Source organism: Nanorana parkeri, unplaced genomic scaffold (assembly GCF_000935625.1).
Source record: "Nanorana parkeri isolate BGI_ZX_2015 unplaced genomic scaffold, ASM93562v1 scaffold128, whole genome shotgun sequence".
Lineage (NCBI taxonomy): Eukaryota > Metazoa > Chordata > Amphibia > Anura > Dicroglossidae > Nanorana > Nanorana parkeri.
The window spans coordinates 850931-863525 of NW_017306396.1; the positions used below are offsets into that span (position 1 = coordinate 850931).

General features: G+C 40.8%; 1 protein-coding gene across 1 annotated transcript in view; it reads left to right on the forward strand.

Moving 5' to 3' along the window:
- Positions 1-9461, forward strand: part of BEND7 (BEN domain containing 7) — a 52965-nt gene extending 43504 nt beyond the window's left edge. Inside the window, exons 5-8 of the mRNA XM_018553729.1 lie at positions 4717-4979; positions 6656-6881; positions 8327-8452; positions 9383-9461. Of these exons, the coding sequence (XP_018409231.1) occupies positions 4717-4979; positions 6656-6881; positions 8327-8452; positions 9383-9441 (674 nt within the window). The 3' untranslated portion in view covers positions 9442-9461. The remainder of the gene's footprint in view (positions 1-4716; positions 4980-6655; positions 6882-8326; positions 8453-9382) is intronic.
- The last annotated feature ends 3134 nt before the right edge of the window (positions 9462-12595 follow it).

A 12595-nucleotide genomic window follows, 5' to 3' on the forward strand; every position in this document is an offset into this window, starting at 1 on the left:
TGTTGATCAAAGATCTGTTGTAGAGGCTGGTCACAGATGGGCAAATATCTTACCAATTTGGTAAGTTGGTAAAGGTGGCCATAGATATGACATGACAATTTTGTCTTAAATATTGTAACAACAGTCCTGGTTTACTTAAAAATCATTTTTTACAGCAAAACAGTGTAAACCTTTTCTTAAGCACTAATGTACATGAACCGCTCCCAGCTGGCAAAGTATTAGTACAAGCTGACAGAGAAGCACATTCACCTGGAAACAGAAATTGTTTTATCTTTTGCAAGGTGTAACTGATGGTGTAGTGATCAACATTAGACTACATGTTAACATAAAGGAGAACTCCAGGCAAATAAAAAACTTACCCTGGCAGTGGGGCTACCCCCCCCTTCACAAGGGTTAAGTGCTCGTTATGGGCTGGAATAAAGCAGGTTAAGTTATCTGATCCTCAATCCAACCGGCTCCCTCTGGGCTGCTTGACCAGTCCCCATAGTCTCTTCTCCCCCGGGCTCCGGTTGGACCACTGGCATCACTACGTATTATGCAGGTCCATTGACCTGCATTAGACGTAAGGACGCAGAGGGACATTCCTTAGCTGTGCTGGGGGCCATTCCGTAGAGGTGAGTTCTGACTGCCGCAGGAGCTGGGATCAGGTAAGTAAGTCTGCCTTATTTGAGCTCCCCTAGACCAAACAAGCCATTAACCCTTGCAGTTCTTTAATCCACTAACGTTTGTTATTTTCATATATGTAGACTCCTGCAGTTACTACAGACCTAGAGATTGTAAGGTTAGAAAACCTTGTCCTTTTGCTATTGATTCCCCTGAGATAAGCTGGCACTTTTCAGTTTCAAATTTGTTGTAATAAAACGAGAGCTATAGAAGTTTCATACTGATTAGTTGTTGCGTAACAGGATCTATTTAATGAATTATCCTTATATATCAGCTTGTCTTTATAAAAATACAGCAAGCAATTAATTTCAAACTTTCATTCTCCAACCTACAGTATCTGGACTTTCTGTGACTGAATGGCCACTGTGCCACTGTGGGTCAACAGCAGCAGTTCGTAAAGTGATATTAAAGTCAAAAGGGTGTTAAGCTATTCCAAATGCTGATGAAATCACTTACAATGTATACTTCTTCTTGGTGTTTAAAAGTTTTAGTTTCTTGCAGAATCAGCTGGTCCCCTGAGCGCTGACCCTGATATCCTGTTTTAGGGTGACTCCTTTCCCTTTCAGGGAAATACAGTATAGAGTTAACGTTGTGTGTGCTAGTAAGCTGTGTGTGTCTCCACAAGCACCCAGGCCCAGCATGGCTAGCAGTTCTTCTGCTCCTTGATTTTACCTCTCCCTTTCTCAATACTAGTAGATGGACAGCTGCTGTAGCCTGTGCTGTCCCTTGTGATCTTGTACTGGACAGGAAGTTCAGGGATGTGGAGCTGACAGAGTTGGATCTGTTTGGAAACATGATGACTGTAAATGCTTGGGCAAAAATGTAAAGAAATACTTTGCTGGGCAATGTATAATTGCTTGATCTAGATTTGTATTGCAAAAACTTTGAGCATTTAACACTACTTTGCTTGTATGGATAACTTGAAAACAGTTGTCAACAGATTATGATGTTGTCAGCAATCATGTTAGTTACTAGAATGATTTCTGACTCTTCAAAACAAAAATCATCCTGTGACCATCCTTACTCCACTTTACTGCGGTTTGCACTGCCTTATTGAGTCATCTAGTTTGTACAACATCCAGTCTAGTCATCCGGTATATTAGTCTATAGACATCTTACCTTGCTATGCAATTAAATGTGCTTTGTACTGCATTACCACCATCCTGTTAATGTGTGGGTGTTTCTTAAATCATAGTTATCTGTTTACATATTACAGTTTGCAGAATGGATTAGTCATCATGATATAGCACACGTATGACATAAAAACTTAACTCTTACAAAAGCTAATAGTGTATATGACACTTTATAAGCTCACCCTTTCCTTTTGATCGTCATTCACTATTAAATAATTACTTGTAAGTTATCACTCCATTTTCTGCCTAGCCTATATAACATAAAGTAGGGGTAGCCAAACTTCGGCCCTCCAGCTGTTGCGGAACTATAAGTCCCATAAGTCATTGCAAGACACTGCTAGCAACAGGCATGACTTTTAGAGGCAAAAGCATGATGGAATTTGTAATTTTACCACAGCTGGAGGGAGTTTGGCTATCCCTGACATAATGAATTGTGAAAGAAGCCCAGATAATCTCTGTCCCATTCAGCTAGTTATAGTCGGATCAAGAAGTGATTGTATGTCTGTGATCAATCCCTAACTCATCCAGTCATCCCCTCTCCAATCCTTCCCATAGGAAGAAATAATTGGCTGGGTTGATTTTTTTTCCAGCCAATCTTTCGTTTTCACCAAAGTTAAGCTGCCTCTTAAGGTGCCCATGCACCTTACAATTATCTGCAGATTTTCTGTGGTCATATGGAAAAAGTGCAACAGATTGGCCCAGGTGGAGATTACTCCATCCACACAGTTAAGTGTAGATGGAGGAATCTGTTGCACCTTTTCCATCTGACCACAGAAAATCTGCAGATAATTGTAAGGTGTATGGTCAGCTTAAAGGTGCCCATACACCTTGGGATTATCATACGATAATCTCGGGAAATCCCGCGACCGTACGATTATCGCAAGGTGTGTGGAAGGCGTGCGACCTCAGCGGGGCGGGCTTGCGATTATCGCAAGTACGATCTGCCTGTCCAAGATGGGCAGATCGTACTTTTTTAAATTACCTTACAACCATCGCAAGACAAAAGTCTTGCGATGGTTGTAAGGTCTGAGGCAAGCTTTAGAAAGGCCTTTCTGCTTTCCCTATCAACATAAACACTTAAGGTGCCCATACACTGTACGATTCTCGTACGAGAATCGCGGGAAATCCCACGATCGTACGAGAATCGTACAGTGTATGGAAGGCGTGCAACCGTTTCTACTGTACGCTCGCACGTCTTCCGTCGAACAAGCAGGCTTGAAAACCCGTTTAGTGGCCTGCTTGTTCGACAACTGCCGAACGGGCCGGTGTGCGCACGCGCACACTGCCCGTTTGCAGTGATCGGAAGCCCGCCCCTCACTGCGGTCATCGGAAAGCCCGCCCCTCAGCGGGGCGGGCTTTCGATGATCGCAAGTATGATCTGCCCGTCCAAGATGGGAAGATCGTACGAGCTTTCAATGAGTTTAAGGTGTATGGGCCCCTTTACACTCAACAAGAGCAAGTAGGCATGTTTATAGAAAGATCATTTGTCCAGAAAGTTTGCAGCTGTCAGATAATACCTTCACATATGGCAATAATCTGATGTCTGAGGTTAGCTGAAAAGTGAACTTGACCTGGCCCAAAATGTTTCTAAGGCAACAACTGTATTGAAGTGCAGACACTTTGTGGGTCCTGGAAATTCTTCTATTAGTCTTCATATCAGTCCCTGCAGAGCACTGTTGGTTCCAAGACCCATGGAGCCTCGATTTCTGTAGTTAGCCCCACTCCATCATTTAACTATAAAAAAACATGTACTTTAGCGAAACAATAAATGTTCTGGCATCTGAAATATTGAAACAACACTTGTAAAGAGGAAAATCTAAATTTTGCTGCTACATTATTGAGAATCTCAATTAACGTCCACTGAATAATTCTTGCATTTGCAACTAAGTAAAACGAGTTATCGCTGTTAATGCCGGGCCATTTGACCCATGTAACAGCTCACCTGTAAGGTAGCTTTAAATCTTGTTTGCACAATTAAAGGAGATCACTCATCCTCATAGTTTGAGCCGACGTGTGACAATGAAGCTGTCACATGTCAGCTCAATAGATCGGTAAGTGAGCGAACGCATACCATCGCTCGCTCACTTCTCGATCATCTCCCTGCAGAGAGCCGTGACTATCAGTCACCACTCCCCGCAGGGATTCCCCCGCTCCGATCCTCCAGCGCTGACTGGAGAAATGGACAGGGGAGGGGGTGGGCACAGCTGGATCGGCCTCTAGATAGGTAGAGCCAGCTGTCACTCACGCAGCTGGGTGGATCTCGACAGCATTGTCGGGATTTGTCCTGGTTGCAGCGGTCTCGGTATACCGCGAGCTGTAGCTCGCGATATACTGAGCTTTGTTTGGGTCACGAGAGGAGGTTAGTATATGTCCTCTAGTATATATAGTATAGTATGTGTTAAGAGAACTATGGGGAAAAACACTTACCCCATAATTCTCTTTTAAGGAACCATGCATGTAATGTAGCTGGCCAGTATAAGAAGTATGAGAGCATTGTCATATTTTTGGTAGCTAGAAATAAAGATTTATCAACATTTTCTGTATTCCTAAATGGGAAACTAGAATGTCTATTGTTAATTCTGTGAAATAAAATTACTTCTAAGATTTATGTTGATGAAAATAAAATGATCATGCTGCCATATCTAATGTAATTCAAAGATGTTCAAACTCTAGGAGCCAAGTATCTATTTTTTTTAAGCCCTCCCTGTTACTATCCATGGAAAAAGTTCCCTGGCTCTATTAAAACAACCTGCTATTGCATGTATTGAATTTGTTGCCTCCTAAATTACACATTAATGTGTCCACCTAGACAAGATACAGTAACTGGATGTATTCTATAGATATTTTTGTATTTTGACAACATACTTCATCTAGACAATGAGCTTATCTTTCATTCATGTTCTTACATCTTTTTATGCAGTAGCACAAAGTCGGCAGCAGATTCCCCAGTCTTGTGTTTGCTCCCAGAAGGCAGTTCTATCAAGGAAACGAATAATAAAGAAGAAAGTAATTCCCAAGAACACAGTGGTGACCCCAGTTCATAGTGTACACAGCATGAACGTAAGGGAGCATAAAACTGTGGTACTTCCAGAAAGGGCAGGTCTGTTACAAGCAGAGCACGTCAAGAAAGAAGAAAATCATGTGCCTGGATTTGGTATTGTTGTCAACTCGTCGTCTTCCGATGTAAGTTGCAATTCAAAGGTTAATTAGTTGCTTTGGCCTTCATCAATGTAATGTGTTTCACACGGTTTCTCATTACACCAAAGCTAAAAACATTAGCATTTGTCCTTTACTGACTATTTTCCCTTTCCCATAAATACCCTGGATATTGACGCTTTGTGAAGACTTTGTAATTTGTGATCTGCTACATCTACTTAATACAAGACCATTATAGGGATATATTTACTTCCAATTTTATTACACAGCATGCTATCTCTAGTTGCATTATGTAATTTCAAATATCATATATGTATTGTTGCATCCATTTTTAATAGTTGGCGTTAATTAGAACGTGCTGATTCTGCTTATTATTTCCTTGATGTATTGTAGCTAGGCATATGTGTTTCATATTTCATCCTATTCCTGCTAAATCGGCCAAAATTTGAGGAGTGGGTGGAACTTTCAGTACCACCCGGATCAACAAATTTAAAAAAATGACTGAACTGAGCTGAAAATTCTCAGCTGCACAGTGACTGCATCCTATCAGATTCAGTCACTGTTCAGGTACTCAGGCAGCCGTGGTTGTGATTGCAGCTGTGTTGTGGTTGCCTGAGCACAATAGCTTGCAATGGAGATTGCTCTGTCCGCGCTTTTTAGCGTAGTAGATGCCTAGCTTTAGAGAAGTAGCTAACTTACCCTGAAAGAGACAAGATAAATACCTAATCCCTAGATTTCAACAAATGTACTTAATGCTGTCACCTTGTAAACTGAAAAGGAGGTTATACTTGTCTATTAACATTGGGAAGTGTGATATTGGGGAGCTCACAGAGCACTCACACGGCGGGTTTTTCAAAACACAAGTCTTTTTTTATTTGCTCTTGCAGGTCAGAAGAAAGTGTTGAACACAAAATATGTGCTTATCTCCAGCGCAGATAACAAAACAAAGACGTCTCACCGACTTGTATACAGTCCCAAACCTGGGGAATCTCTTCCCAGGAATGCTAGTCCTTGAGCAGCTTTCAACTTCACAGCCACACACCTTGTGTGCCTGGCTCTCTCAGCCTCTCCAAGCCTTCCAGCCCCCCAGGCTGTTCCACCTGCATCCAGCATCACATGTACACAGTCTCCCACTCTGCATGTCCGACTGCACCACTGCCTTTCTCTTCCTCTCTGTTCACTGACTTTAACAGGGCTGTTACCAGCCACCTGGACAGTCTGGCCTGGCAATTGGCTGCACCTGGCCCCAGGACTGGAGATTTCATCCCGCCCAAGACACCTAGAAATCTCCAGAGACCCAGATCCCAGTTATATTCCGGAAAATACGGAAGGAACTGGAAACCCAGCTCCTTCCCTGTAATACTATGCAATTTCTGGACCCTCTCCGCCCCTCTGGCCAAGAGTACTTGGTGCCAAGCACAGCAATCACCAGAGTGACATGGCACTGTCCTGTCACAGAAGATATAGAGAAAAAGTAAAACTAATAAGCTATCTTATAATTCTCCTTACCAACTTGTCTTGAATTGTATTGTGATTGTAATGTCTTCCTTATATTGTAAAGCGCTGCGCAAACTGTTGGCGCTATATAAATACTATGTGATAATAATAATCATACGGTGCTTCTGAAAGCTTTTTGCATAAAAATTGTGCATTGTAGCCATCTTGATATCTATATTCAATGCATTCTTTTTTTACTTTGATAGCCAGACGTACAGTTGGCTGAAGGGTTTGACGTCTTCATGGCAAAATCCCAGCTCGATTCCATACTGTCCAATTACAAGAGGTCAGGGAGCCTACTCTTTAGAAAACTTGTCTGTGCTTTCTTTGATGATAAAACTTTGGCATCATCCCTACCCAATGGAAAACGGAAACGTGGACTCAATGACAACAGGCAAGGATTGGATCAAAATATTGTGGGAGCAATAAAAGGTACACATTATCATGATCATAATCCATGATTTTCTTTCCATGTGGCAGGTGTTTGACTTGTATAGAAAGTACACATGCAGTATCATAGCCAGGAGATGTTAACATGAGAAATATACAGGGACTATGGCACTGTGTAATGTTGGTAAAATGATTGCGCGTGCACTGACAAGTTATTATAAATGTATCAGGGATCACTGCCTGTACTAGTTAATTGAAGGCAGACTAGTCAAAAGTGTGCCTTTTAAACTGCCTTTTAAACTGGGGACACAGGTTACCTGCATAGAGCCTTTACTTTTTATCTGAGCATTAATTTTGTGTACCAGGCTCTGAAAATGTCTATGATTACTGGTAACTAGTGATGAGCTGGGGCTTGGTGCGATCCTAGTTTGCCCAAGACCACTGAACACTGTGACTGACAATATCCCACCAACCCCACCCACCCCCTCTGGCCCAATCAGTTGCAGCAGGTGTATTCCCGGCCCTGCAGCTTGTTGTCACAATGGAAATTGGGGTGGGAAATGTACCTGTCGCAACTGCCAGAACTAATTGGGCCGAGAATGTGGTGTCAGTCACAGTTTTAAGCAGGCTTAGGACTGGGCTGGCACCAAGCCCCATCACTACTGGTAAACTCTGTTTCTTAGACTGCCAGCTTGCAGGCCAGTGAGTACCAGGTTTCTTATTTTTTCTATATGGAAACAGGAGCACCGTGTATTTTAGTGCACATATCTATTCGAGTTATGCACACCCAGAGGCAGCACTATTCTAATTTTAAATGCCCCTTATAAGTAAAAAATATATATATTCATACTCTGATCTGCACGCACTGAGATCTAGCTAAATTCAGCTTCAGAAATGTATAAGTGTAAATTGGGTAAACTCTGCATCTTTGCAGAGGAGGAAGATCAAAGTTCAGGTAGAACTGTTGGTTTACTGGCCCTGCCTAAACATCAGTCCCTATGTCCCTTTTAGTAAAGATCATATCACCAGTATGCCAGGACTCAATTTTTGCAGGAAAGGTTAGTATTTCAGTGTCCCTGTTACCTGTTTATTTATATTAGGTTTGAGACAATAAAAAATCATTATCTCCCCCAACGATTTTCTAAAATTGTCTACAGTGATAGGCAAAATAATGTGTCTCTTAAAATCACTGCAGAGCATGTCTTTCCTGATCTTTGCAGCTAGTACTCATGTGCTGCATTGTCTCTGCTCTTTTGTATTAGCAAGTTCAAATGAGGATGCACAAACACATCTCATCCGCAGAGTGATTGAGCCTTCATTACCATTTTGTATGTGCAGCAGTTTGAGCCACTTTCCTCCAATATTATTAATGCAGTTTTTATACACATTTAGGCTTATTCCCAGAAATTGCATGTCGCTGTCTCCTCGTAGAAGAGACCTTCCATCAATCTGCTTTTCTTTACAGTATGCTATGTTCTTTTTGTCAGTTTTCACAGAGAAATACTGTGCTGCTAACAATGTGGAAAAGGTCCCTGGCCCACGACATTGGGTACAAATCCTGCAGGATCAGATCAAACTTGCCCGGCGCAGATTAAAAAGAGGCTGTGATTTAGGTGAGTAATTGGCGATCGCAGTTGTTTTGTTTTTGACACAAATAACATGAGTGTGGCTTCTTCTAAAACCATAAATTAGACATTTAAATACAAGGACCTACTGTGTGTACTTGCCATTCATTTCTGACATTCATCAAGTCTCTCCATGACCCCTGCTCCACAAATCTCCATAAAAAGCTCAAAAAAAGCATTTGTTTTATTTTGCAATGCACTGTTTTTTTTCTAAAACTGTAAATAAAATAAAAAAACCCCAATGCAATATGGTGACCTATGGTGTCAATCCTGCTTCTGTGACTGGCTGACTGATTTTTCTAGAAGGTTCTGGGCATTCTTTACCTTAATGCAGAGAATGCATTGAGGTAAAAATCGCCTTGGTTTTTGTAATACTTTAAGTATTAACGGTTAAAAAGATAAATTAAAAAAAGAAGAAAAAATATATCTAAAGGGCAGAAGGGGGAAAGTGTTATTTAGGGTTAAATAAGGGTTAAATAAGGGGGTTAAGGAATACATTTATTTATTTAGATATAAGGTTTATTTAAAGCTGATCCCCTGGGAAATATTACAAGCAGTTTTATTTACCTTATCCCTCGCTAATTACCATCTTCCTCTCTGTTTCATGATGTCACCTTGAGGAAGGAACCCTGCTAGGCCCAAAACATTGGTATTCTTTTGACTTATGTGGCGCTATTTTCACAATAAATCTGTCATATGCATTTATCTGTGCTGGTGACTTCGTATCTTCTTATCTGGTTCAGGCATGATCTCATCAGTCGCAATCACTTTAAACACCCACCAATCACCTAAAGGTCAAGTACCATCAGGATTGCAGCTTTATATTTGGTCTTCATCCTGTTATTTAAAAATGCATGTTTAAAATGCTGGGAGATCTACTTAATGTAATATTCTGTCTGAATTCTTTTATTTCTTCAGGAAATCCTCTGCAAACCACTGATAATGAGATGTGGCTTCATTCTAAGGCGGGGTATTAAGTCACATGAATGAAGTGTCATGAGAAGATGCTCTGGGCATGAATTCCTGATCATTTCAGCAGAGTGTATTTCTTACTGTCATGAAGGAAGTCATTGTAAGGAACACCGTATTTAGACTGGTATAATGAAACGTGGACAGTGTGGACAGATGGGTCCGTGCAGCACAGGAGAACTGTTGTTGTTGTTTTGGTGGCATGTTAGCAGAGCTACAAATAACCTACTTATGGCAAAAAAAGCATTTCTGTGGCATTGAACTATCAAAGCACTTAGCTCGTTTTAAGAGCCATTAGGAACACATATGAACACATGTGATACAAAATTTCATCCTAACTGCAACAATTTGCGCAGTTGTTTATTTACATTTTAATATAAAAGTATTTACTGGGGAAATGTCTTACAAGATAACATAGTGCACATTTGTCAGAGCTGGAAGTTCTTGTCAGTAAAAAAGCAGTAACATTAACTTACATTTACATTTAAAGTATATCTAAAGTAAGTAAACTTTTTTCATTTTGGATTGGGAAGAGAAGGGTTAAAACCACTGCCATTTTTTTTTTGCCATCTTTCTCATTAGGTAGATCCCCCTTCATTGCCTGTCCTGTATTCTCAACAGGAAGTGAGAGGATATTCTTCTCTTAAGGTGCTCATACACCTTACAATAATCTGCAGATTTTCTGTGGTCAGATGGAAAAAGTGCAACAGATTGGTCCAGGTGGAGATTACTCCATCCACACAGTTAAGTGTAGATTGAGGAATCTGTTGCACCTTTTCCATCTGACCACAGAAAGTCTGCAGATAATTGTAAGGTGTATGGCCAGCTTAAGACAGATGTCACAAGAAGAAGGGTTCCCTTTTGAAGATTTCCCCTCTATTCTTGTTCAGATGAATACTAAAAATGTTGGATTTACACTTAATTTCATACCCGTAGTCCTAGAGAAAATGGCAAGTAGGAATGGTAGGCACTCCACTTTTTTTTCAGTTATAAATGTTTTAAAGCTAAACTCTAGGAAAACAGCTAAATACATAGTTGAAATCTATATATAAGGTGCCGTGTTACCTGCTATAGGATTTGTATTGCTGTCCACCTATTGCTGAGATATACACAGTTTTACTACATAGCACAGCCAGCATGGTGACCAAAGTTTTCTGCTGCAGTTAGGCAACTTTTCTCCGCTGCAGTTTAGCAACACCTCTAGGTCACCTTCATGTCCTCAGCCTGTGATTGGACAATGTAGGAGCAGCAAAAGGCTGATGAGATCATCACTCTGCCCTCTCCTCTTGTCAGCAAGTTCTTTGCCAGCATCTGAGAATGCAGAATGCCTGAGAAGGTCAATATACTGCTTTACCTATTAGAGGCAGTACTGCTGTAGAGGGAATTACAAGATACTGAAATCAAGTTATATGCAGAATTTTTACTAGCTGCATTTAAAATACTAATAATATTTTTTTACATATAAAATAAATACATAACTGCATTCCCTTTTATATCTGCTTGCAATTCAGCTTGAAAATATTTTGGAAGGATGAGGGCTTCCATTTCTTCTTTTATTACTAGATGCCTTGCTGTTACGCTGACCATGTGGCTTCAATAACTTGAGTCACTAACCTTGGACAAGTATGTAGATAGAGTAAAGTTAATTTGTTAGTTAGTGATTCAAAGTATTAAACCACGTAGGATGGCATGCCAGGCAGAAATGTATTTCAATGGCCTCCATCTTTATGAAAAGTTTAATTTAAGCCTGACTACTATGCCCCCGATACTAGCTGATCCCTATCTCTGTTTCTTTAAGGTATAGCCATATAATGTACGTTTTCTATAAAGTGGTTGGGTTTAGAAATGTTTTGTGTCACTTGAGCCTGTCATACCTCACCTGAAGTACACAGAACAAAATCAGGTCTTAAACATGATGCTTTCAAAATTGAACTAAAACTTTCATCACTGTGCCACCTTCTGTGCCTGCATCTACTTCTCTCATCAACTAAATATGTAAGCACAGGTGCTTAAAGCAGATAAAATAGCATAAAAACTAAAGAGATAATTTTTCAGTTTTGAGTAGATGTCAGCTGGTTAGCTTCCTGTATCTCTTGGCGACTCCAGTGGTGAAGGCTCTGTACCTAGGCTCATCCACCCTCTGCAACTATTAAGAAAGGCTTTTACTCTTATAGTTGGGTATTATCTCTGAAAATACCGCAGGCATATAGATACACATTGTTTGAAAATAATATATTGAGCCTTCACGACATGTGAGAGAGCCGCTGAGCCAAGAACTCATGTGGATCACATTGCCAAAGTCCACCCATAATGGCTGTACATTAATATTGGCTGGGCAGCTGCGGGGTATGTGCATAACTGTTGTAAATCCAGTTTACTAGGACACAACATATTTCTCTGAGTGTCTGGTTACCATGGAACTAAAAAAAAGCTCCTCCATCAGACATACCAAAGTAGTGAAGCCAAACATTGCTGATCTCAATTAAGAAAAACGTTATTCTTTTACCGAATCTTCTGCTTTCGAAGGGACAACGCATACTTGATTCTCTGGTATGCCCGGTACAGGACCGATCTGTGCATCCTGGATTGAGCTGGCTCCAGGCAGACCCCCCTTCCAGATGGAACGCTTTCTTTCTCCCCCCCCCCCCCCCCTTTTTTTCTCTTCTCAATTTCTTGAGTTTAGTTCTGCTTCTTCTCTTTTCTCCGCTCACCTCTCTTCCTTTTTCTCCTCTTGTGATCTTTTTCTGCTCTCTCCCTCTTTTTCACCAACCTCCTTGATTGCTTTAGCGTTTAATTTTCTTCACTGTTATAATTTAAAAATGTAATGGGATGGGTATACACACTTTCGTCACAATTAAGTGCATTTTGAGCTTGACCTTCCTGTGTGAATCGGTCTAAATGTTTTCATTGGTTTGCATTACTTGCTTAAGCCAAATACCATACTTTGGTATGTGAACAGTGTGGGAAATTGGTGGGACCAGCAGGTTGCTGGCACCCACACCTGGTGGGAAAGAGGCACAGGACTTCAGAGTGGTTTCAAGGATATGAGTGTCCTCCGTCAGACTCTTGTATGCATAAAGCTCGATGTCATTCCTAGAAAGGAAAATTAATACACTTAAGATTTTTTTCTCACGCTACAGTGTCAGTGACCTGTGTTTATAG